The sequence below is a fragment of the Somniosus microcephalus genome, chromosome 5, assembly GCF_052327205.1.
Source record: "Somniosus microcephalus isolate GS21.2 chromosome 5, FLI_Smic_1.0, whole genome shotgun sequence".
Lineage (NCBI taxonomy): Eukaryota > Metazoa > Chordata > Chondrichthyes > Squaliformes > Somniosidae > Somniosus > Somniosus microcephalus.
Genome location: NC_140991.1, coordinates 34,393,366 through 34,417,926, shown reverse-complemented (window position 1 = coordinate 34,417,926; position 24,561 = coordinate 34,393,366). Strand labels below are relative to the sequence as shown.

At 45.2% G+C, this 24,561-nt stretch overlaps 1 protein-coding gene across 1 annotated transcript in view; it reads right to left on the bottom strand.

The window, feature by feature from the left end:
* The window catches only part of dpp6a (dipeptidyl-peptidase 6a), a 690,808-nt gene that overhangs the window by 53,681 nt on the left and 612,566 nt on the right, over positions 1–24,561 (bottom strand). The window contains exons 17-18 of the mRNA XM_085987517.1: positions 20,932–21,030; positions 3,172–3,241 (exon numbers count right to left, since the gene is read on the bottom strand). Of these exons, the coding sequence (XP_085843643.1) occupies positions 3,172–3,241; positions 20,932–21,030 (169 nt within the window). The remainder of the gene's footprint in view (positions 1–3,171; positions 3,242–20,931; positions 21,031–24,561) is intronic.

The window sequence follows — 24,561 nt, the reverse complement described above, 5'->3', positions numbered from 1 at the left end:
TATGTAACTGAACCGACCAGGGGGCAAGCAACCTTAGATTTGGTCCTGTGTAGTGAGACAGGATTAATTAAAAATGTCCTAGTAAAGGATCCCATTGGAATGAGTGACCATAACATGGTTGAATTCCATATTCAATTAGAGGGTGAGAAGGTTGGATCTCAAACAAGCGTGCTGAGCTTGAATAAAGGAGACTATGAAGGTATGAGAGCAGAATTGATTAGAGTAGACTGGGAAAATAGATTAAAGGGTAAGACAGTACATGATCAGTGGTGTACATTTAAGGAGTTATTTTACAACTTCCAAAAAATATATATTCCACTGAGGAAAAAAGGGTGTAAAAGAAAAGATAGCCATCCGTGGCTAAGTAAAGTAATTAAGGATAGTATCCGACTAAAAACAAGGGCATATAAGGTAGCCAAATCTAGTGGGAGGATAGAAGATTGGGAAGTCTTTAAAAGACAGCAAAAAATAACTGAAAGATTGATTAAGAAAGGGAAGATAGATTATGAAAGTAAATTAGCAAAAAATATAAAAACAGATAGCAAAAGTTTCTATAGTTATATAAAAAGAAAAAGGGTGGCTAAAGTAAATGTTGGTCCCTTAGAGGATGAGACCGGGAAATTAATGGTGGGAAACATGGAGATGGCAAAAATGCTGAACAAATATTTTGTATCAGTCTTTACGGTAGAGGACACTAAGAATATCCCAACACTGGACAAACAGGGGGCTCGAGGGGAGGAGGAGCTAAATACGATTAAAATCACTAAGGAAGTGGTACTTGGTAAAATAATGGGACTCAAGGCGGATGAATCCCCTGGACCTGATGGCTTACATCCTAGGGTCTTGAGGGAAGTGGCGTTAGGGATTGTGGATGCATTGGTAATAATTTTCCAAAACCCCCTGGACTCAGCAAAGGTCCCGGCAGATTGGAAAAGTGCTAATGTAACACCCTTATTTAAAAAGGGTAGTAGGCAGAAGGCTGGAAACTATAGACCTGTTAGCCTAACATCTGTGGTTGGTAAAATGTTAGAGTCCATTATTAAGGAGACAGTAACGGGACATTTGGATAAACATAATTTAATTGGACAAACTCAGCATGGTTTCATGAAGGGGAAGTCATGTTTGACAAATTTGCTTGAGTTCTTTGAGGAAGTAACATACAGGGTGGATAAAGGGGAACCAGTGGATGTAGTGCATTTAGACTTCCAAAAGGCATTTGACAAGGTGCCACACAAAAGATTATTGCTCAAGATAAAAAATCACGGGCTTGGGGGTAATATTCTGGCGTGGGTGGAGGATTGGCTCTCTAACAGAAAGCAGAGAGTTGGGATAAATGGTTCGTTCTCAGACTGGCAATCAGTAACTAGTGGTGTTCCGCAGGGGTCAGTGCTGGGTCCCCAACTCTTTACAATCTATATTAACGATTTGGAGGAGGGGACCGAGTGTAACATGTCAAAGTTTGCAGATGATACAAAGATGGGAGGGAAAGTAGTGAGTGAGGAGGACATAAAAAACCTGCAAAGGGAGATAGACAGGCTAAGTAAGTGGGCAGAGATTTGGCAGATGGAATACAATACTGGAAAGTGTGAGGTTATGCACTTTGGCAGGAAAAATCATAGAGCAAGTTATTATCTTAATGGCAAGAAACTGGAAAGTACTGTAGTACAAAGGGATCTGGGGTCCTGGTGCATGAAACTCAAAAAGTTAGTATGCAGGTGCAGCAAGTGATCAAGAAGGCCAATGGAATGTTGGCTTTTATTGCTAGGGGGATAGAATATAAAAACAGGGAGGTATTGCTGCAGTTGTACAAGGTATTGGTGAGACCGCACCTGGAATACTGCGTACAGTTTAGGTGTCCATACTTAAGAAAAGAGATACTTGCACTCGAGTCAGTACAAAGAAGGTTCACTCGGTTAATCCCGGGGATGAGGGGGTGGTCGTATGAGTAGAGGTTGAGTAGATTGGGACTCTACTCATTGGAGTTCAGAAGAATGAAAGGCGATCTTATTGAAACATATAAGATTGTGAAGGGGCTTGATCGGGTGGATGCGGTGAGGATGTTCCCAATGATGGGTGAAACTAGAACTAGGGGGCATAATCTCAGAATAAGGGGCTGCTCTTTCAAAACTGAGATAAGGAGAAACTTCTTCACTCAGAGGGTGGTAGGTTTGTGGAATTTGCTGCCCCAGAAAGCTGTGGAAGCTACATCATTAAATAAATTTAAAGCAGAAATAGATAGTTTCCTAGAAGTAAAGGGAATTAAGGGTTACGGGGAGCGGGCAGGAAATTGGACATGAGTCTAGGTTCGGAATGGTCATGGCCCTGTGGGTAGTGGAGCGGGCCCAGGGGCCGTGTAGCCTGGTTCTGCTCCTACTTCTTGTGTTCTAATTCTGTGTTAGATTTCAGGAGATGGTTTTATTCCTGTTCCTGGCTGGGGTGGAGATCGCCTTTACAGAAGGTAAGTACTGTAGAAAATACAGGGACAGAGTGATCTCCTGGACGAGTTTCGATTGCCTAGATGGGTTGGAGAGGAATTTCCCAGATTTTTTTCTCCCAAATTGGCCATTGGGTTTTTTATCTGGTTTTTCGCCTCTCCCGGGAGATCACATGGGTTCGAGTGGAATGGAGAGTGATAGAAGATTTGAGGTTAGGATCAGATCAGCCATGATCTTATTGAATGGTGGAGCAGGCTCGAGGGGCCGATTGGCCTACTCCTGCTCCAATTCTTATGTTCTTATACTCTTATCTCATTAAAAAGACAGTACCTCCGACAGTGCAGCACTCCCTCAGTACTACACTGAGGTGTCAATTTATGTTAGGTGCTCAAATCTTGGGAGTGAGGCTTGAACCCATGACTTTCTGACTCAGAGTGCTTCCACTGAGCCAAGGCGGATACCTCAATAATTAGCCTTTGTGGGAACAAAGATACTATTTTGGACAGCGAACCAAGGGATAGGGCGGGAAAGTGGAGTTAAGGTCGATGATCAGCCATGATCTTATTGAATGGTGGAGCAGGCTCGAGGGGCCTCATGGTCTACTCCTGCACCTAATTCTTATGTAACTGAAGTTTAGATAGTCTCAATATATGAGTACCGAGTGTTCTGACCAGGGGAATAGAAATGGCTATATCACTGAGCCCCACTCCAACCATAAGCCTAAAATAATACTCACACAATAAGTAACAAAGGATATTGGGACATCTCTGAGAACCCTGCTGGCTTGATCATTTGCATTTTCAGTGCTGAAAAACATGAAGATGCAGTTGCATTAACATTAACAATGCCCATAACAACCAGGGAATAAAACATTTCCACAGGGACTGTTACAGCTGGAAAAACACAGGCCCGATGCACACCTCTTGGTGATTCAAATATTCCTGTGACGTTAATCAGGGAATAAGGCAAGGAAGAAAAATGCAGTCATCTAGAGTCATCTTTTGTTTCTTAACTTGTCCCATTACCTTCTCTTTTTGCCTCGCACCATCATCCCTTTGGTCAGTCAATCTCTCCTGCCTTCCAGCCTATCGCAGTCCCTCCCTTTGTTCTTTCCTCCCCTCCTCCCTGTCCCTGCCACTGCCCCATCTTAAAAATCTGTTACTTCTCTAACCTTTTCCAGTTCTGACGACGGGTCCTCGACCCGAAACGTTGACTCTGTTTCTCTCTCCTCGATGCTGCCTGACCTGCTGAGTGTTTCCAGCATGTTCTGTTGTTATTTAAGAAAAATGCACTGACGTAAGAAAACTACTAATCACTTGTTTTGAGTATAAAACAAGGCTTTAATCAACTGTTTCACAACCATGAGTTTCTAGTTACATCACTAGTTCCTGGTTACAAAAACGTCCTGAGCAAGCTGGGCCCACGCCCGAGTATTTATACTTTCCTTGGACGGCGCCACCAGCTGGCCACCCAGTGTTATCTCATGAGTCATTTCTACATGAATGGTAAGATTCATGACATGCACCATCGTGACAGACTATTTTAATTTTAAGTTGACTGGGTAAGACACTTTTTTACCAATCATACTCTGTGTCTGCCAATATTGTGTGTACACTACGCACACCAGTCACCGTTAAGGGACAACCATCGTCAAGAAGTAACTACTTGGCAAACCATTATTTAAACTTTGTTCACAATAATTAACAAAGAGGACATAAAGCACATTGGGGCATGAATTTGCCTTGGGCGGTTGCGCAAAACAGGCAATAGTGAATCGGCAACCAAATTTGCACTTCTCACGATTCCCTTTATCCATTGCCTTCCGTTGCAAAGAAAATAGGGTGGGATGTATAACAGGCTGCCGATTCGCTCTCACCCGCTTTGCACTACCATCAAGACCCATTTCACCCCATTGAATCAAATCACAAGATAGTTACTTATGACAAAGGCCATTTGGCCTGTCGTAGCTCAACCATTTAGTTCCCCGATAAGCATCCAGTTGTTTCTTAAATGATTTCAGGATTTTTGCCTCCACTACTTTAGATGAACCTCTACTCTCTGTGTTGATTACTCTGTGTGAAAAAGAAGATCCTGACATCAGTCCTAAGTTTGCTTTTTGTTAGTTTGAACTTGAGTTCTGTTGCCCAGTTGTCATGGTTTAGTTTGAAATAATGTTCTGGGTTTACCTTTTAGTAACATAGGAATTGCTGGAAGAAAAATGACCAAGGTTCATCTAGTTCGCCTTCTACCTCCCTGGTAATTACACGATACAATGATAATGGAGTTGTTGACTAATCATAGCAATCAATCTCTATCAATTAGTCCACAATCGACCCAGAAATAACCCGTGGAGCTCAGCACTGACTCCTGCAACTCATGTAAGTTTAACATGTTTAGTTAATTAATAAAATGTTGATACATATGGCTTCGACTACTCTCTAAAGAGGTATCGACACAGGACACGGTGATGATCCAGCATCGATGAGGTGGCCCAGCCACATTGTGGGGGCAGCTGCCTATTTTGAAGGGAAGTTGGCCGCCTGTGGTGATTATTCCTTGTTTAGTAAAGGTATTGTGATTGGTTGTTTGTTAACGGCCTTGGGATATATGTTGTAATCTCATTGGTAGTTGATGTCACATGATGTGTGGTGGCCACCTTAAATTCAGTTCTTTTCCAGCTTTGGTTGGGACTGGATGTGGAAAGATGTGCTGCAGATTTTAAAGTTAATAAAGTCTAGCTTTGGAAGGCAAATCTATTCTTTATTTCAATTTATTAACTTAATGTTAGAATGGAGCGATATCTTCAACCAGAACGATTCAAGGCTGACCCCAATTCTGCTGGAGTGGATGATAAATGGAAACATTGGTATTGTACATTTAAAAACTTTTTGGGCGTGTTGGATCAAGAGTCTCTAAATAAGCTGAATATGCTGATCAACTACATTGCTCCGGGTGTATATAAATATATTTTGGACTGTAAAACTTATGAAGTGGCTATTTCTACATTGGAAAAGATTTTTGTTAAACCAAAGAATGAGGTATTTGCACATCACCTTCTATCTGCCCGTAGGCAGCAGGTGGGAGAATCTTTGGATACTTATTTACAAGCACTTCGGTGCCTTAGTGTTAACTGTAATTATAAGGCCGTGACGGCTGAAGAATATAAGGAAGAATCGGTACGGGATGCTTTTATTAATGGATTACTGTCTAGATCAATTCGTCAGCGGTTGTTAGAAAATAAGACTTTGGATCTTAAAAGTGCTTTTGAGCAAGCTTCTACATTGGATGTGGCTCAGAGAGGTTCGGATTCTTATGCTCTTTTTAACCGGCCTGCGACTATGGTTTCGGCAGTTTCGGATGAAAAGGAATTATGTGGACTTAATGGGAGTGGTTTACTAGATTCTGAAACAGTTTCTACTTCAGCGGCTGTTGCCTCTAGGATTCAGAAGTGTTATTTTTGTGGGAATATCCGGCACCCTCGTCTGAAGTGTCCTGCTCGGGAGGCTGTGTGTAGTAAATGCGGCAAGAGAGGTCATTATGCACGCGTGTGCAAATCATCAGGTTCAATTACCTCCTCCTCTCCTGGTGTGGGAGGGCCCTCCTCTACCACCTCCTCCTCTGTGACTATTCAGCCTTTAGATAGGGTGTTTATTGCATCAATTTCTGCTGCATTTGCTCATGGCCTAAACAAAGCTATAGTTACGGCTCAAGTTAATGGGTTGGAAGTGAAGGCCCTTATAGATACGGGCAGTACTGAGAGTTTTATAAGTCTTCAGTTTGCGAAGGAGAAGCATTTGAAAATTTCGCCTGTTACGTATCAGGTGTGCATGGCTCAGACGACCCTTACTTCACAAATAGCTGGTTGTTGCTTTGTGAAAATGATTCTTCTAGGTAATACGTATACTGATATACGCCTATCTGTTTTGCCTAATCTCTGTGCGGATATTTTGATTGGACATGATGTGGTTCAGTTACACGAGTCTCTTAGTCTTTCATTTGGAGGGACTAAGCCACCTTTATCTATTTGTGGATTAACCTCTTTATCCATTTCTCCATTATCACTTTTTTCCAATTTGATGCTGGATTGTAAGCCAATTGCTACCAAGTCAAGAAGATATAGTAGTCAGGATAGAGAATTTATTAATTCTGAAGTTCAACGTCTCTTATTGGAAGGAATCATTGAACCTAGTTGTTTGCCTTGGCGAGCACAGGTAGTTGTCACGACTAACGAGAGACACAAGAAACGAATGGTGATAGACTATTCCCAAACTATTAATAGGTATACTCAATTAGATGCGTACCCTTTGCCTAAGATTGACGAGCTTATCAATAAAGTATCTCAGTATAAGGTTTTTAGCACTATTGACTTAAAGAGTGCTTATCATCAGATTCCTATTGTTAAGAAGGATCAACCATATACGGCCTTTGAGGCTGGTGGAAAGCTGTATCAGTTTTGCCGAATACCATTTGGTGTTACTAATGGTGTTGCTTGTTTTCAACGGGCAATGGATGCTTTTATAAGTGATAACTCCCTCTCTGACACCTTTTCATACTTAGATGACATCACAGTGTGTGGCAAATTAAGGGTGGAGCATGATTCTAATTTAAAAAGATTCCTTCAAGCTGCGGAAAAAGTTGGTTTAACTTTTAATAAAGAGAAATGTATCTTTTCGACTACTGAGGTAAATCTATTGGGGTATATTATCTCGGGAAACAAGATTAAACCAGATCCAGAACGTCTGCGACGATTGATTGATTTACCTTGTCCTACTAATTCTAAGGCTTTGCAACGAGTTGTTGGACTGTTTTCTTATTATTCTAATTGGATTGCAAATTTTTCACGGAAGATCTGGCCTCTTATTCGGGTTACGACATATCCTCTATCATGGGAGGCCAGGACATGTTTTGAGAATTTTAAAAAGGATATTTTAGGAGCAGTTGTGCATTATATTGATGAGCAGGTTCCTTTTGTGATCGAGACGGATGCTTCTGATTTTGCAATTGGGGCTACTCTGAACCAAAATGGAAGACCTGTGGCCTTTTTCTCACGTACTTTGAACAATAGTGAAAAAAGACATTCTTCAATAGAGAAAGAGGCATACGCAATAGTAGAAGCATTGCGTAAATGGAGACATTATTTATCGGGGCGACATTTCACATTGGTAACTGATCAAAAACCTGTGTCCTTTATGTTTGATGTTAAACATTTTGGAAAGATCAAAAATGATAAAATAATGAGATGGAGGATTGAGTTGGCATGTTACCATTTTGACATAGTTTATCGTCCGGGGAAGGATAATGTTGCTGCTGATGCACTGTCGAGGGCTTATTGTTCTGTGATTCACGGAGATACGCTTATTAATCTTCACAATGCCTTATGTCATCCTGGGGTTACGAGGATGATACACTTCGTACGCAGGAAGAATTTGCCCTTTTCAGTTGAAGACGTCAAGTGGATGACTTCATCATGTTCTATCTGCGCTCGGTGTAAACCGAATTTCTTTAAGCCTCAACGAGCTCATCTTATAAAGGCTACTTCTCCTTTTGAACGCTTGAACGTCGATTTTAAGGGGCCTCTTCCTTCAACTACTCAAAACCGATATATTTTTACTGTTGTGGATGAGTTTTCAAGGTTCCCTTTTGCTTTTCCTTGCGCAGATGTATCAGCTGCTACAGTTATCAAATGTCTGACTCAATTTTTTGTCATCTTTGGGATGCCTGCGTATATCCATTCGGATCAGGGAAGTTCTTTTATGTCTTCCCAGTTGAAGGAATACCTCCAGAGTCGGGGAATTTCTACTAGCAGAACTACCCCGTATAATCCCCAGGGTAATGGACAGTGCGAACGATACAATGGGGTGATCTGGAAGGCAGTTATGTTGGCTTTGACATCCCGGAACCTTAAGAATACACAGTGGGAAATGGTACTGCCTGATGCCCTGCATTCCATTAGATCATTGCTTTCAACGGCTACTAATGTGACCCCCCATGAAAGGCTCTTTAACTATCCGCGGAGATCTACTACGGGATATTCGGTACCTTCATGGCTTACTATGCAGGGACCTGTGCTGCTTCGACGCCATGTTAGATTGTCAAAATATGATCCTTTAGTGGAGGAGGTGGAGCTGTTGGAGGCAAATTCCCAATATGCTCATATTCGATTCCAAGATGGGAAAGAAAGTACCGTTTCAATTAAAGACTTGGCTCCTTGTGGGGGCCAGCCCTCTTCTGAGGATATTAACAATAGTCATGATTTAGATAATGTGGATGCTGTTACAGATACTACGAATGTCTCCAATCCGATTGCAGATAATTATACTTCTATTGGTCAGCCCTTGATGGATGTTTATGACCGTCCCAGTTTACCTTCTGATGGGATTTCTAATCCGGAAACCGTTGAAAATCGGGATATGGATAGCCTTCCTGCTGAAGATACTTCTGTGCCTTCTGGTGTGGGAGGGCAAGGAATTTCACCAAGGTTAAGAAGGTCGACACGAACAAGATATCCGGTCGACCGATTGAAAATGGACTTTTAAATTGATAGTAATGTTTTAAAATTGTTGAAATATTATATTATATTGTTTTAGTTGAGAGATACTTAATACTTATGTGCAATGTTATTATTTGTTGTTGTTCACTTAGTATTGTGTCATGTAAACAGTTTTACTCTTGTGCATAGTTTTAGTTGTAAATAATTAATTATAAATTGTAAAGGTTATTTAGGTTGGAGTATATTTTAAAAGGAGGGGTGAATGTGGTGATTATTCCTTGTTTAGTAAAAGTATTGTGATTGGTTGTTTGTTAACTGCCTTGGGATATATGTTGTAATCTCATTGGTAGTTGATGTCACATGATGTGTGGTGGCCACCTTAAATTCAGTTCTTTTCCAGCTTTGGTTGGGACTGGATGTGGAAAGATGTGCTGCAGATTTTAAAGTTAATAAAGCCTAGCTTTGGAAGGCAAATCTATTCTTTATTTCACCGCCATAATAAGCCTAGCATATGTGCCAAAGGACCATCTGAGTGCTTATCCACAATCAATATTATTTAATACTAAACTGCAAACACTGCATATCAAATTCATTTTACATTTGCACAGGATCTTCATGCATTTCTAAGTGAAAGTTTGGTTAGTATTAATAGTTTTTAATCCCAGGTACACAATTTAGCTGTGCCAATCAACTAACGTGTTAAAAAGTCGATTTCCTTTATTGCTTTGCAATGAAATTAATTGAAATTTAATATGAAAGCAGTTTACAATTGAAGGAAAGCGACTAAATTGCAATTTAATACAAAAATCATTTCACGCCTAAACAAAATGAATTAAATTGTACAATAATGTAAAACTTTTGACGTGAATACTTGACTTGGTATCAGTGAACAGTAAATGTAGTTCCTTGGTTTAAATTTTTTTTCCCAATTCCCCGGAACTGAAAGAGACAGACTACAGGAGAAAAAGAATTGACAGACAACAAAACCCACAGAACAATATACAGTCCGTCGTCTGCAATATTATATTCACTTTCTCAGCGTCTTGTCAGAGAAAAGCATTTGTTTAAAAAACACAGATGAGGGAGAGATGCTAGTACTGGGGATGGGACTCTCCCCGTACAATGCACCCATCAAGCACAGCCAAATGCAAAGATAGACTCCCTTAATTATATAGGAACATAAGAACAGGAGTAGGCCATTCAGCCCCTTGAGCCTGTTACATAAGAACATAAGAAATAGGAGCAGGAGTAGGCCATTTTGGCCCATCGAGCCTGCTCCGCCATTCAATAAGATCATGGCTGCTCTTCTACCTCATCTCGACTTTCCTGCGCTATCCCCATATCCCTTGATTCCCTTAATATTCAAAAATCTATCGATCTCTGTCTTGAATATGCTCAACGACTGAGCCTCCACAGCCCTCTGGGGTAGAGAATTCCAAAGATTCACCACCCTCTGAGTGAAGAAATTTCTCCTCATCTCAGTCCTAAATGGCCAACCTCTTATTCTGAAACTGTGACCCCTGGTTCTAGACTCCCCAGCCAGGGGAAACATCTTCCCTGCATCTACCCTGTCAAGCCCTGTAAGAATTTTGCATGTTTCAATGAGATCACCTCTCATTCTTCTAAGCTCTAGAGAATATAGGACTAGTCTACTCAATCTCTCCTCATAGAACAACACCCCGCCACACCACCCCCCAACCCCCCCCCAACCCAAGAACCAGTCTGGTGAACCTTCGTTGCACTCCCTCTATGGCAAATCAAATCAAATCAAATCAACTTTTATTGTCATTGTTAGTGCACAAGTGCAGTACAACGAAATGTAGGCTTGCGGCTCCCGAGAGTGTACATTTGGATTAAGACATTTAATCATTCAACATACATTTGGCTTGCAGTACATTAACATAACATAACCATAATAAAGTGCATTGGCAGATGTGCAGGCTTTAGAGTTTGTTTGTGGAGTTCAGTAGGATGACAGCCCTGGGAAAGAAGCTGTTCCTAAATCTGGTCGTACAGGTGCGAATGCATCTGTAGCGTCTCCCAGATGGCAGGAGGGCGAACAGACTGTGGCTGGGGTGGGTAGGGTCTTTGATGATGGACCATGACCTCCGTAGACAGCGTTTCTGGTATATGTGCTCTATGGTCGGTAGCCGGGTGCCGGTAATGCGTTGGGCAGTTTTGACTACCCGCTGCAGGGCTTTCCGGTCATAGTAGCTACAGCTGCCATACCATACTGTGATACAGTTTGTCAGGATGCTCTCTATAGTGCAGCGGTAAAAGTTAGAGAGGATCAGGGGTGACAGGTTACATCCCTTCAGCCTCCTTAGGAAATATAGGCGCTGCTGGGCCTTCTTCACCAGAGAGGAGGTATTGAGTGACCAGGAGAGGTCTTCCATGATGTGGACTCCGAGGAACTTAAAGCTGTCCACCCTTTCCACCACAGCCCCATTGATGTGGATGGGGGTGTGACTTCCGCCTTTGGACTTCCTGAAGTCCACAATGATTTCTTTGGTTTTCTTGATGTTAAGGGCCAGGTTGTTATCGGCTCACCACTTCACGAGATGCTGGACCTCCTCCCTGTAGGCTGACTCATCGTTGTTGGTGATCTGGCCTACTACCGTGGTGTCATCCGCAAACTTGATGATGGTGTTGGAACCATGAACAGCCACACAGTCGTGGGTGAAGAGGCAGTAGAGGAGGGGGCTGGCCCCTGTGTTCAGGGTCAGCGGGGGGGAGGTGTGGTTACCTAATTTGACAGACTGGGGTCTGTTTGTTAGGAAGTCCAGGGTCCAGTTGCAGAGGGAAGTGTTCAGGCCACGAGTTTGGAGTTTGGTGGCCAGCTTGTTGGGGACGATAGTGTTGAATGCTGAGCTGTAGTCTATGAACAGCATTCTGATGTAGGTCTCCTTACCATCTAGGTGATTCAGTGCCGAATGTAGAGCAGTTGTGATTGCATCCTCCGTTGATCTGTTTGCACGATAGGCAAACTGGTGTTGGTCAAGAGAGGCGGGAACACTGGCTTTGATGTGGGCTAAGACCAGTCTCTCGAAACACTTCATTATGATGGGTGTGAGTGCGACAGGTCAATAGTCGCTGAGGCACGTCACAGCCATTTGTTTTGGCACAGGAATAATGGTAGCGGTCTTGAAGCATGTAGGGACTACTGCCTGGGCCAATGACAAATTGAAGATGGCGGTGAAGACATCAGCCAGCTGATCAGCACATTCCTTGAGTACCCGTCCAGGGATGCTATCCGGTCCAGCAGCTTTTCGTGTGTTCACTCCGCGTAGAACACCCCTTACGTCGGAGGTCGACAGAGTGAGCACCTGGTCTTCCGGGGGTGGCAAGGCTTTGGTAGCCGGCTCCCTGTTGTCCCTGTCGAAGTGAGCGTAGAAGTTGTTAAGCTCCTCCAGAAGGGAGGCATCGCTAACCGGGGGGCTGGTGTTTTTGCCCTTGTAGTCAGTGATGGACTGGATGCCTTGCCACATGCGCCGGGGGTCCGAGTTGTTGTGGAAGTGATCCTCTATCCGCAGTGTCTGTTTCCTTTTGGCAGTCCTGATACCCTTTTTTAGGTTGGTCCTAGCTGCACTGTAAGCCACCGCGTCGCCAGATTTAAATGCTGCGTCGCGTGCTTTCAACAGTGAGCGGACTTCTCCGTTCATCCAGGATTTCTGGTTGGGGTATGTCCTGATATTTTTATGGGTCGTGACGACCTCGACGCAGCTGTTGATGTAGAATTGCACTGTGGATGCGTATTCCTCGATGTCATTATGGGCAAACATGCCCCAATCAGTGCGTTCGAAGCAATCCTGAAGCTCCGATACTGCCCCCTCTGGCCATACTTTCACTGCTCTCATCCTTCCTTAGGTAAGGAGACCAAAACTGTACACAATAGAAACATAGAAGATAGGAGCAGGAGTAGGCCATTTGGCCCCTCGAGCTTGCTCCGCCATTTAATGAGATCATGGCTGATCATCCAAATTCAGTACCCTGACCCTGCTTTCTCCCCATATCCCTTTAGCCTTAAGAAATATATCTAACTCCTTCTTGAATATATTTAATGAATTGGCCTCAAATGCCTTTTGTGGTAGCGAATTCCACAGGTTCACCACTCTCTGGGTGAAGAAATTCCTCCTCATCTCTGTCCTAAATGGCTTACCCCTTATCCTTAGACTGTGGCCCCTGGTTCTGGACTCCCCCACCATCGGGAACATCCTTCCTGCATCTAGTCTGTCTAGTCCTGTTAGAATTTTATAAGTTTCAATGAGATCCCCTCTCATTCTTCAAAACTCCAGCGAATATAAACCCAATCGACCCAATCTCTCCTCATATGTCATTCCTGCCATCCCAGGTATCAGTCTGGTGAATCTTCGCTGCACTCCCTCCATGGCAAGAACATCCTTTCTCAGATAAGGCGACCAAAACTGCACAAAATACTCAAGGTGTGGTCTCACCAAGGCCCTGTACAACTGCAGCAAGACATCCTTGCTCCTGTACTCGAATCCTCTCGCTATGAAGGCCAACATACCATTTGCCTTCTTAACCGCCTGCTGCACCTGCATGCTTACCTTCAGCGACTGGTGCACAAGGACACCCAGGTCTCGTTGCATTTCCCCTTCTCCCAATCTATTGCCGTTCAGATAATAATCTGCCTTCCTGTTTTTGCCACCAAAGTGGATAACCTCGCATTTATGCACATTATACTGCATCTGCCATGCATCTGCCCAATCAGCCAACCTGTCCAAATCATACTGGAGTTTCTCGGCATCCTCCTCACAGCACACACACCCACCCAGCTTTGTGTCGTCTGCAAACTTGGAGATATTACATCTAGTTCCCTCGTCTAGATCATTAATATATATTGTGAATAGCTGGGGTCCTAGTACTGATCCCTGCGGTACCCCACTAGTCACTGCCTGCCACTCGGAAAAAGACCCGTTTATTCTAACTCTTTGCTTCCTGTCTGCCAACCAGTTCTCGATCCAAGTCAGTACCTTACCCCCAATTCCATGTGCTTTAACATTACACGTTAATCTCTTACGCGGGACCTTATCGAAAGCCTTCTGAAAGTGCAAATACACCACATCCACTGGTTCTCCCTTATCTATTCTACCAGTTACATCCTCAAAAAATTCCAGTAGATTAGTGAAGCATGATTTACCTTTTGTAAATCCATGTTGACTTTGTCTGATCCTGTCACTGTTTTCCAAGTGCTCTGCTATTACATCTTTTATAATGGACTCTAGCATTTTCCCCACTACCAATGTCAGATTTACCGGTCTATAATTCCCAGTTTTCTCTCTACCACCTTTTTTGAATAGTGGGGTAACATTAGCTACCCTCCAATCCATGGGAACTGTTCCAGAGTCTATAGAATTTTGGAAGATGACCAGCAATGCATCTATTATTTCTAAGGCCACTTCCTTAAGTACCCTAGGATGTAGATTATCAGGCCCTGGGGATTTATCGGCCTTCAATCCGTCAATTTCCCTAACACCATTTCCCTACAAATACTGATTTCATTCAGTTCCTCCCTCTCATTAGACCTTAAATTCCCCAACATCTCTGGGAGGTTATTTGTGTCCTCCTTTGTGAAGACAGAACCAAAGTATGTATTTAATTGGCCTGCCATTTCTTTGTTCCCCATTATAAATTCCACTGATTCTGACTGTAAGGGACCTACGCTTGACTTCACCAATCTTTTTCTCTTCACATATCTATAGAAGCTTTTACAGTCAGTTTTTATGTTCCCTGCAAGCTTACTCTCATTCTATTTTCCCCCTCTTAATTAATCCCTTTGTCCTCCTTTGCTGAATCCTAACTGCTCCCAATCCTCAGGTTTGCTGCTTTTTCTGGCCAATTTACATGTCCTCTCCTTGGATCTTATGCTATTACTAATTTCCCTTGTTAGCCACGGTTGAGCCACCTTTTTTTTATTTTTATGCCAAACAGGGATGAACAAATTCTGTAGTTAATCCATGCGATCTTTAAATGTTTGCCATTGCCTATCCACCGTCAACCCTTTAAGTAACTCTCCCCAATCCATCCTAGCCAACTTGCGCCTCATACCATCGTAGTTTCCTTTATTTAAATTCAGGACCCTAGTCTCTGAGTCAACTACTTCACTCTCCATCTTAATGAAGAATTCGATCATATTATGATCACTCCGACCCAAGGGGTCTCGCACAACAAGATTGCTAATTAATCCTTTCTCATTGCCTAATACCCAGTCTAAGATGGCCTGATCCCTAGTTGGTTCCTCGACATATTGGCTCCAGGAAACCATCCCATACACACTCCAGGAATTCCTCCTCCACAGTATTGTTACTAATTTGGTTAGCCCAATCTATATGTAGATTAAAGTCACCCATGATGACTGCTGTGCCCTTATTGCACGCTTCTCTAATTTCCCTTTTAATGCCATCCCCAACCTCTGCATTACTGTTTGGGGGTCTATACACCACTCCCATTAACATTTTCTGCCCCTTGGTATTTCTCAGTTCTACCCATACAGATTCCACATCATCAGAGCTAATATCTTTCCTTACAATTGTGTTAATCCCCTCTTTAACCAGCAATGCTACCCCACCTCCTTTTCCTTCTTGCCTATCTTTCCTGAATATTGAATACCCCTGGATGTTGAGTGCCCAGCCTTGGTCCCCTTGGAGCCATGTTTCCGTAATTCCAATCATATCATATTCATTTACCACTATTTGCGCTGCTAATTCATCCACCTTATTACGAATGCTCCTTGCAATAAGACACAAAGGCCTAGAAATTCGGTGGGCTGCGCCACCAGTTAATGCCTAAAGAGGGCACTCAGTGGCTTTAGCGCCACTGGCCACGCCTCCCGCGATATTTAGCGGGGTACTAATGGCAGTGTTAGCCTGTAGTGCTGCGCCGCCACCGATGACGTCATCGGTGTGCGCAGCGACCCGCTACCACCCCGATCGCGATATTTGGTCGCGCCCGCCTCTGTAACGCCGGTCGCAAATCGCGCCCGGTTCACGGGGCCTACCTCTGGCGGTAGTGGCGCAAATTAAGGTGGAGGTGCGGGGTGGCCATTTTTTTCGGTGGCCGCCTGCCAGCACCTCCGTCCCTGGCCTCCTGTTCCCCCCCGGGCAGTGCCGGCTGTGTCCCGAGATCCCGGCACTTCTCCTTGGTGCCGGGCTCTTTTGCCAGCACTCACGATCGGTCATCGCGCTGGTGCAGGCCCCTCCCCCTTAAGAAGGGGAGGAAGGCCTGCAGCACCGCAGCGCGGCATGCCGCAGCATGTGGCGCTGCGGCATGTAGCGCTGCGATATTCAGTTTCAGCGCTCTAAGAGGGACGCGGGGCGCCTTGAGCAGCGCCCCGTGTCCCTCTTGGGGCACTCAAACTGAATTTCCGGCGGGCGCAACGGCTCCGATCGCAGCAGTAATTCCAGCGCCAAATGGGGCGCCACCAAATTTCTAGGCCAAAGCCTTTAGGCTTGTTTTTTTAACGCTCTTAGACCTTTTAGAATTATTATTTACTGTGGCCATGTTTGTTTTAAACCCTTGGGCCTAGAAATTAGCTATAGCCCCGCCAGCTCGCTGGCGGCCAGAATTTACCGCTGGGCGCGGAGCCACTCGCGCCCAGCCGATATTCAGTTTCAGCGCCCAAAGTTGAGGACGGCCGCTGTTCAAGGGTGTGGCCGCCCCCACTTGGGGCGCTGAAACTGAATATCGGCGCGCTAGTGGCCGCAGCGCCACCCGCAGCGGAGTGGCAGGCTGCGGTACTGCAGGCCTTCCTCCCTCTCTTAAGGGGGAGGTGCCTGCAGCAGCCGGAGCCCCGATCGCGAGTGCCGGCAAAAGAGCCCGGCACAACGGAGAAGTGCCGGGCTCCCGGAAACCAGCCGGCAATGCCGCGGGGGGGGGGGGGGTGGAGGAGGCCGGGGAAGGAGGTGCGGGCAGGCGGCCGCCGAAAAAGCGGCCGGCCGCACCTCCACCTTAAAGCGCCCCACTAAGGCTGCTGTACGGACCCGGTCTCCGAATGTTATTAGCGGCCGCCACGGAAGAGGCGGCCGCTACTGAAGATGGGGATCGGGCCGGTGTCGGGGCGGAACCGGGGCGCTGCGCACACCGATGACGTCATCGGTGGCGGCGCAGCGCTAACGGCTACCGCCGCAATTAGCGCGTCAATGAAGTTCGCCCGAAGTTTGCAGACTGGCGCAGAAGCCCTCTTTGGGCGGTAACTGGGCGCAAAGCCCACTGAATTTCTAGGCCATGATTTCTCTGATTGCCACCTTTGTTTTTCTCCTTCCTGTCTTTTGCTTCTATCCTTGTTTCCCTTTCCTTTGTCTCCCTGCTCAGGTTCCCAACCCCCTGCCATTTTAGTTTAAACCCTCCCCCACAGCACTAGCAAACACTCCCCCAGGGCCATCGGTCCCGGTCCTGCCCAGGTACAGACCGTCCGGTTTGTACTGGTCCCACCTCCCCCAGAACTGGTTCCAATGTCTTAGGAATTTGAATCTCTCCCCCTTGCACCATTCCTCTAGCCACGTATTCATTTGAAGTATCCTTCTATTTCTACTCTGACTAGCACGTGACACTGGTAGCAATCCTGAGATTACTACCTTTGAGGTCCTATTTTTAAATTTACCTCCTAACTCCCTATATTCTGCTTTTAGGACCTCATCCCGTTCTTTACCTATATCGTTGGTACCTATATGCATCACGACAACTGGCTGTTCACCCTCCCTTTCCAAAATTTTCTGCAGCTTCTCCGAGACATCCTTGACCCTTGCACCAGGGAGGCAACACAGATAAAATGTCAATCGCTGACGTCACCAGTAACCAGGTGTCCCTTAATTGGCCTGCTGAGCCCACTGGGCGGGCTTAATAAGGTCAATCAAGGGAAAATAGCGTGGGTTGGCCACAAGTCGAGGGAGGCGGGACTACAACCAAAAAAGTGGGAGTCCCGCCTCCAAAAGCTCCCCATTGACAAAATCGAGCCCAAAGTGTCTGGGGTAGATTGTGACTTTGTGCGATAGTGTAGTCAATGGAAATAAAAATAGAGAGAGATGTAAAATGGGCTGCCGACTCGCTATCATTAGCGCACAAAGCCAAGATTTACCTCCACTGTCTTTACATTGAATGTGGTCACAGATCAAATCTGGGTGGAATATTTGATTTAAAAGAAAAACAAATAAAAACTACTACATAACAAAATCAATGAAAATTTTTAAACCATTTCAGCTCTTCACTCCTGTTGAATATTTTTATTTTAAGGTTGCACTATTGATGAGGCCTTGGACAACGTGGACCACTTTCCATACCTCGGGAGCCTACTGTGAGCAAGGGCAGACGTCGATGACGAAGTCCAACACCGCCTTCAGTGTGCCAGTGCATCCTTCAGTCGCCTGAGGAAGAGAGTGTTTGAAGACCAGGACCTCAAACCCGGCACTAAGCTCATGGTCTACAGGGCAGTAGTGATACCCGCCCTCCTGTATGCTTCAGAGACATGGACCATGTACAGCAGGCACCTCAAAGCACTGGAGAGGTACCACCAATGCTGCCTCCGCAAGATCCTGCAAATCCATTGGCAGGATAGGCGCACCAACGTCAGTGTTCTTGCTCAGGCCAACACCCCCAGCACCGAAGCTTTGACCACGCTCGATCAGCTCCGATGGACGGGCTACATCGTCCGCATGCCTGATACGAGACTCCCAAAACAAGCGCTCTACTCGGCGCTCTGACACAGCAAGAGAGCCCCAGGTGGGCAGAGGAAATGCTTCAAGGACACCCTCAAAGCCTCCTTCAAAAAGTGCAACATCCCCACCAACACCTGGGAATCCCTGGCCCAAGACCGCACAAAGTGGAGGAGAAGCATCCGGGAAGGCGCTGAACACCTCGAGTCTCTTCACCGGGAACAAGTGGAAGCCAAGCGCAAACAGCGGAAGGAGCGCACATCAACCCAAGCACCCCACCCACCCGCCCCTTCAACCACCATCTGCCCCACCTGTGACAGAGACTGTAGGTCCCACATTGGACTCACCAGTCACCTGAGAACTCATTTTTAGTGTGGAAGCGAGTCATCCTCGGTTCCAAGGGACTGCCTAAGAAGAAGAATTGGGGTGATTTTGAATGGTGGCACTCCTAGCAGGGAGCCGCACTTGCAGGGAGCACTTGTTGGAAAATCAGGGCGCTCAGCCCAGCGACAGGAAGTCATCCGCTGGAGGCCCAGGATTTCCTGAATGCACTCTTGGTGAGCGCCCACTGGCAGCACCACATTGCAGAATCACCCTTTATGCTCGCAACTCAAATTCTCTGCTGTGCTTAACGTGGTCTGTTTTTAATCTTTTTTTAAAACTCTTTCACGGGAAGCGGATGTCGCTGGTAAGGCCAGCATTTATTGCCCATCCCTAGTTGCCCTTGAGAAGGTGGTGGTGAGCCGCCTTCTTGAACCGCTGCATTCCATGTGGTGAAGGTACTCCCACAGTGCTGTTAGGGAGGGAGTTCCAGGATTTTGACCCAGCGACGATGAAGGATCGGCAATATATCTCCAAGTCAGGATGATGTGTGACTTGGAGGGGAACTTGGAGGTGGTGGTGTTCCCATGCGCCCGCTGCCCTTGTCCTTCTAGGCACTATCTATTGTACAACTTCAGTTTCCAACAGCCTGTCCAATTCTAGTTAATTAAAATGAAACCCGTCTGTAACACTTTAAGTAGGAACTATTTTTCCACTGAATTTGAAAGGCTGCAAGAAACTGTGCACCAGAGAATTATTATTCAGATTTTCCTATGAATTCTTCATAAACTAATAGTTCCGATATGTGAATAAAATATGGACTGTAAATAATTCACTTAACCTGAAATACTTCATTTCAAAATGTCACTCTTTTACGATTTTTTTTTATGTCTGTCGCTGCCCTCGGTTAAACCTCTGCTCAATTCCTATCTGTGTCATGCACCATTCCTAGGGCCTCTATACCATGCAACGTTCCTCAGGCCTCTGCCTGTGGCTCTCTATATCATGCACCATTCCTCAGGTCTCTGCCTATGGTTCTCTATACCATGCACCGTTCCTCAGGCCTCTTCCTATGGCTCTGTATATCATGCACCATTCCTCAGGTCTTTGCCTATGGTTCTCTATACCATGCACTGTTCCTCAGGCCTCTTCCAATGGCTCTCTATACCATGCACCATTCTACATGCCTCTGCTTATGGCCCTCTATACCATGCACATGCCTCTGCCTATGGCCCTCTTTACCATGTACCATTCCTAGAGTCTCTATACCATGCACTATTTCTCAGGCCTCTGCCACGCGAGCCCTGCTCTGGCAAGGGCATGACAGAAACTATTGTTGACTCATTTTCTGATTTCCCCCCCCCCCCCATTTCCATCTCTCTCCTGAGATGACCAGACTGAGATCAGGAACTTACAGGAGTTTTCTGCACCACTAGGATATCTTACAGTTACAGTTCAGCTGCACTCAGGTACTAATGGCTGGCCCTCCACAGAATTGCTCTGGTCTATGAAAAATGTACCGATCAATAAAGCCATAGCAGTACTAAGCAACAGCAAGCTGCCGGCTATTTGCCGTACATTCCCTGACTCTGAATGCATGTAGGCTTGTCAGAAATGAGCTGCAAAGCACAATGCTGGAGATCAATAACTAAAAGGCAACAGAAGGATTATTTAACTTGCAAACATATAAGGTTGTTTCTTTGTATATATATGTGTCTGAGCATAAATAGCCAACAAGACACACTTAAATTATTAATGGACCCACAGGCAGTGTATTGCAAGTTGAGTAAAGGCCACAACCTCATAATCTCTGAGTACACTTGATTGATAACAAGCTAGAATAGTTAAACCACATCAATATTTTATTGGACAATGTTCATCTTACTTCCAGTGGCAGAGACCTTAAGCACGTAAAATCCAACACAAACCCTTACAAAATAGATAACTCCAGGACTAATACTATATTGGCAGTCAGAACTATTCCTATTGACAATGACCTAAATGTGCAGATACTCACTGTAATCCTTTATCAGAACTTCCCTGAAATCTATTTTGGGCATTTGCTTGCTCTCAGTAGCGTTCTGCACCTTGTCGTTTTGCTCCAACACAAAATATTCTAAAGGGGAGAAAAAAGGGAGAGTTAGATCTTAAGGCCGCAAAATTCAGTCTGTTAACGCTTCCGTTAGCGCCTGGCGCGGCGAATGCAGCAATGGCCGTGAAATTCAGTGCCGCTTTAACTCTTACCGCCTGGGTCTCTAGTGCCTCGTAGATTGTGATGTCAGAAAGTGCGCAGCGCCCCGTTATCACCCCAGATGGAGAATTGACTCTCGCCCCTTACTTTATCGCCTTGCGCCGACAACGCCAGCAAGAGGAGCCGCTGTGAACTCGGCTGGCCGCTTCGGGAGCGGCCATTAAAGGGAATGCTTTTCAGCTCGCGCAACCTATATTATTTGCACCAGTCTGGTGCCTGCGCAAAGTTTTTAATGTTTCATTGGTGTGAGATGTCCAAGCCCTCCGCTGTGTGAGAGTGTTTGGGGCTGTAATGGCAGTCGCCCAGGTCACCTTGATTGACGACAATTAGCTTGTGCAACATCAATGGCCCTTCCCTTTAAGCGGGGGAAGCAGCCTCTGTGATGAAAGAGTGCCGTTTACAATACGCTCAAAATTGTTCAGCGCTCTGCCACTCCCGCCCCACTCTCAGACTTTAGCGCCCTAAGAGAAGTGTTTTTTGCTTGGTTTAGCGTTCCACTTCCCTCTTGGAGCGCTAAAACTGAATTTCGCAGGAGGCGAGAATGATTAGCGCCTGGCACTAAATTTTCAACTTTTAAAGTTTAAGCGCCCCAAACGGGGCTATACCGAATTTCTCCCCCTATTAAGATAGCTCTTTGTCTAATCCAGCTGGTATTGTGCTTTTGGGGTGTAATCACACTATGCAATGTTATTGTCCAGATGTTCAACACATTCCTATGACATTCCTCGTAGAGTGCTGTTGTAACGGAGGTGCTAATCCATCCGCTTCATCTTCAATCCATTTTTTGGTCGCACTTATCAGGGTGAGGGGTGTTGGGGCTGGGGAATGGAGCACTTTCCACGGCTGCTACCTACTGACTTAGCTAGGCACCTAAAGGCAAGGGCGCCCGGAAATCGTGGCACTGTGGCCTCACCCTCAATTCCTGCCAACCAGGAGGGTCTTTGGGGTCCTGCAAGGTAGGGCCATTGTTGAGAGGTTCAACACCCCCCTCAGGATCTTCCGGTTGAACACTGATCATTGGGCGAGGAGGGTGGAGTTGGATAAGGAACATCTTCTGTCATATTTTAAATGACGGGTGCAACCTATTCCTCTGTGCTTTTATCAGCATTGGGATCCTACCTCCGTGGGAGTATGGGGCTGAAGATGACAGAAGCAAATTACATCCAGCAGCATAAGCACGAACACTTGAGAATGTAAACTTGCGCATATCTTATGCACAATTGACTTAGCCGTCCATCGCCAGATATGGCTGGACCACATCAAGCTCTGCCATGCCTCACTCTACATTTCTTGAATGCCCCACTACTCCAGGATCAACACCCCTTCCAAGTTATTTAAAGTTCGACCACCAACTGTGGGCTCCTTTATTCAATAACCAACATCCTCACTTCAAACACCAAGTCCGAGCAAATCATGGATTTCTTCATCAGCAAGATTGAAGCCATCTGTGCAGTGCCTCTGTTGCATTAGACCCATCCCCTTCCCCAAACCCAGCCCGCCCAAGTTCGACACCCCCACTAGTCCTGCACCCCCATCTCTCTGCAGCCTCTCGCTCATCTTCCCCTCTGTCCTCTCCAAGCTTACCTCAGCCATGAGACTCATCTCCTGCTCCCTTGATCCCCTTTCCACTCCACAGTTGACCACCCAAATCTCTTTGCTGGCCCCCATGTTAGCTGAGATCATCAATGTTTTCCTCTGGTCCTTATCCCGGTTTTTAAATCTCTCCAAAGCCTTGCCCCACCCTATCTCCTTCAGCTTTATATCCACCCTGAACCCTCTGCTTCCTATGCGTCCCTTCTCCCTTTGCCCAATCATAGGCGGAAGACCCTTCACCCACTTAAATTCTGCTCTCTGGATTTTCCTCCCTAAACCCTCTACTCCTTTCGCTCCTCCTTCAAAAAACCTTCTCAAACCCGTCTCTTTCCTGGCTCAGCATCTACTTTCTATATGTCTATCTGTGAGGAATTTTGGGTCTTTTTTTAACGTTAAAGGCGCTAAATCAATGGAAATTGCTATTGTGGAATGCGCTTTCCGCATAACATTATTATATACATGAAACGCACAGTAAAAAGAATGAAATAAAAATGTTTCTTTAAAGTTTAGTGCTTACGATGTGTACCATTCCATCGTGTGGTCAGAGCTCTGTGTCCTCCAGTTCTCTACTCCCTATTTTTTTTTAAGTGAACACCCATTTTAAGACAGAACTAAAACAATTGTTTTGCCTCCAATGGCTGATAAATACATTATCCGAAGAAAGAGAGATTACTTTGTCACTCTTCCGACAGAAAGGAGATTATAGCTACTTCAGTCAACAGCCCAGTAAAGGGTTTCTAGCCCTGGGGCTCTTGCTTAGAGGGAAAACAGAAATGGAATTGTGGAAGCAATCTACCTGAACAGTAAAAACTTTCAGTGCAACGGAATGAATTTTTTTTTCAGTTCTCTGGTAATAACCCTTTTTCCTTTGAGGGCTGTGATAATAGCATTTCAGGACCAAAATAAAGATATATATTTTGACAAGAAAAAAAGATTTTTGTTGAAGCGAAGGATGAAATGGAACTGTGGACCAGGACAGCTTTGAGATAGAGTGCGTCGGTGCTGCTGAAGAGAGAGGTCGAGAGTGTTCATGTTCTGACGAATGGTCACAGTTGTGAAACGTTGACTCTGTTTTTCTCTCCACGGATGCTGCCTGACCTGCTGAGTGTTATCAGCATTTTCTGTTGTTATTTTAGATTTCCAGCATCCGCAGTATTTTGCTATTGTAAAGATATATATATTTGGTTCCATCACGTCATTTAGGTATATTTTGTTTTCATGAATAAAGGGGAACATTGCGCAGTACAGAGCTGGAAAAACAACTCTACAGTCCACACTATTGCCTCCAATCCATACACTCACCGCCCTTTGCTTCAAGTAGTTGAATCTAAACTGTCCCCCTTCTGAGCTTGTGCATATAACAACAACAACTTGCATTTATATAGTGCCTTTAACGCAGTAAAACATCCCAAGTCACTTCACAGGAGCGTTATCGAACAAAATTTGACACCGAGCCACATAAGGAGTGACATGAATCTTGTCATTCATGTGGAAATGACTTATGATATAATACTGGGCGGCCTACTGGTGGCGCTGTCCAGGGAGAGTATAAATACTCGGGCACGGGCCCAGCTTGCTTGGAACATTCTTTAACAGGAACTAGTGAAGGGCACAACTAGACCTCCATGTTGTAAAACAGTTGATTAAAGCTTTGTTTAACGCTTAGACCAAGTGCCTAGTAGTTTTCTTACGTCAATGAGATATTAGGACAGATGACCAAAAGCTTGGTCAAAGAGGTAGGTTTTAAGGAGCGTCTTAAAGGACAAGAGAGAGGTAGAGAGGCGGAGAGGATTAGGGAGCCCT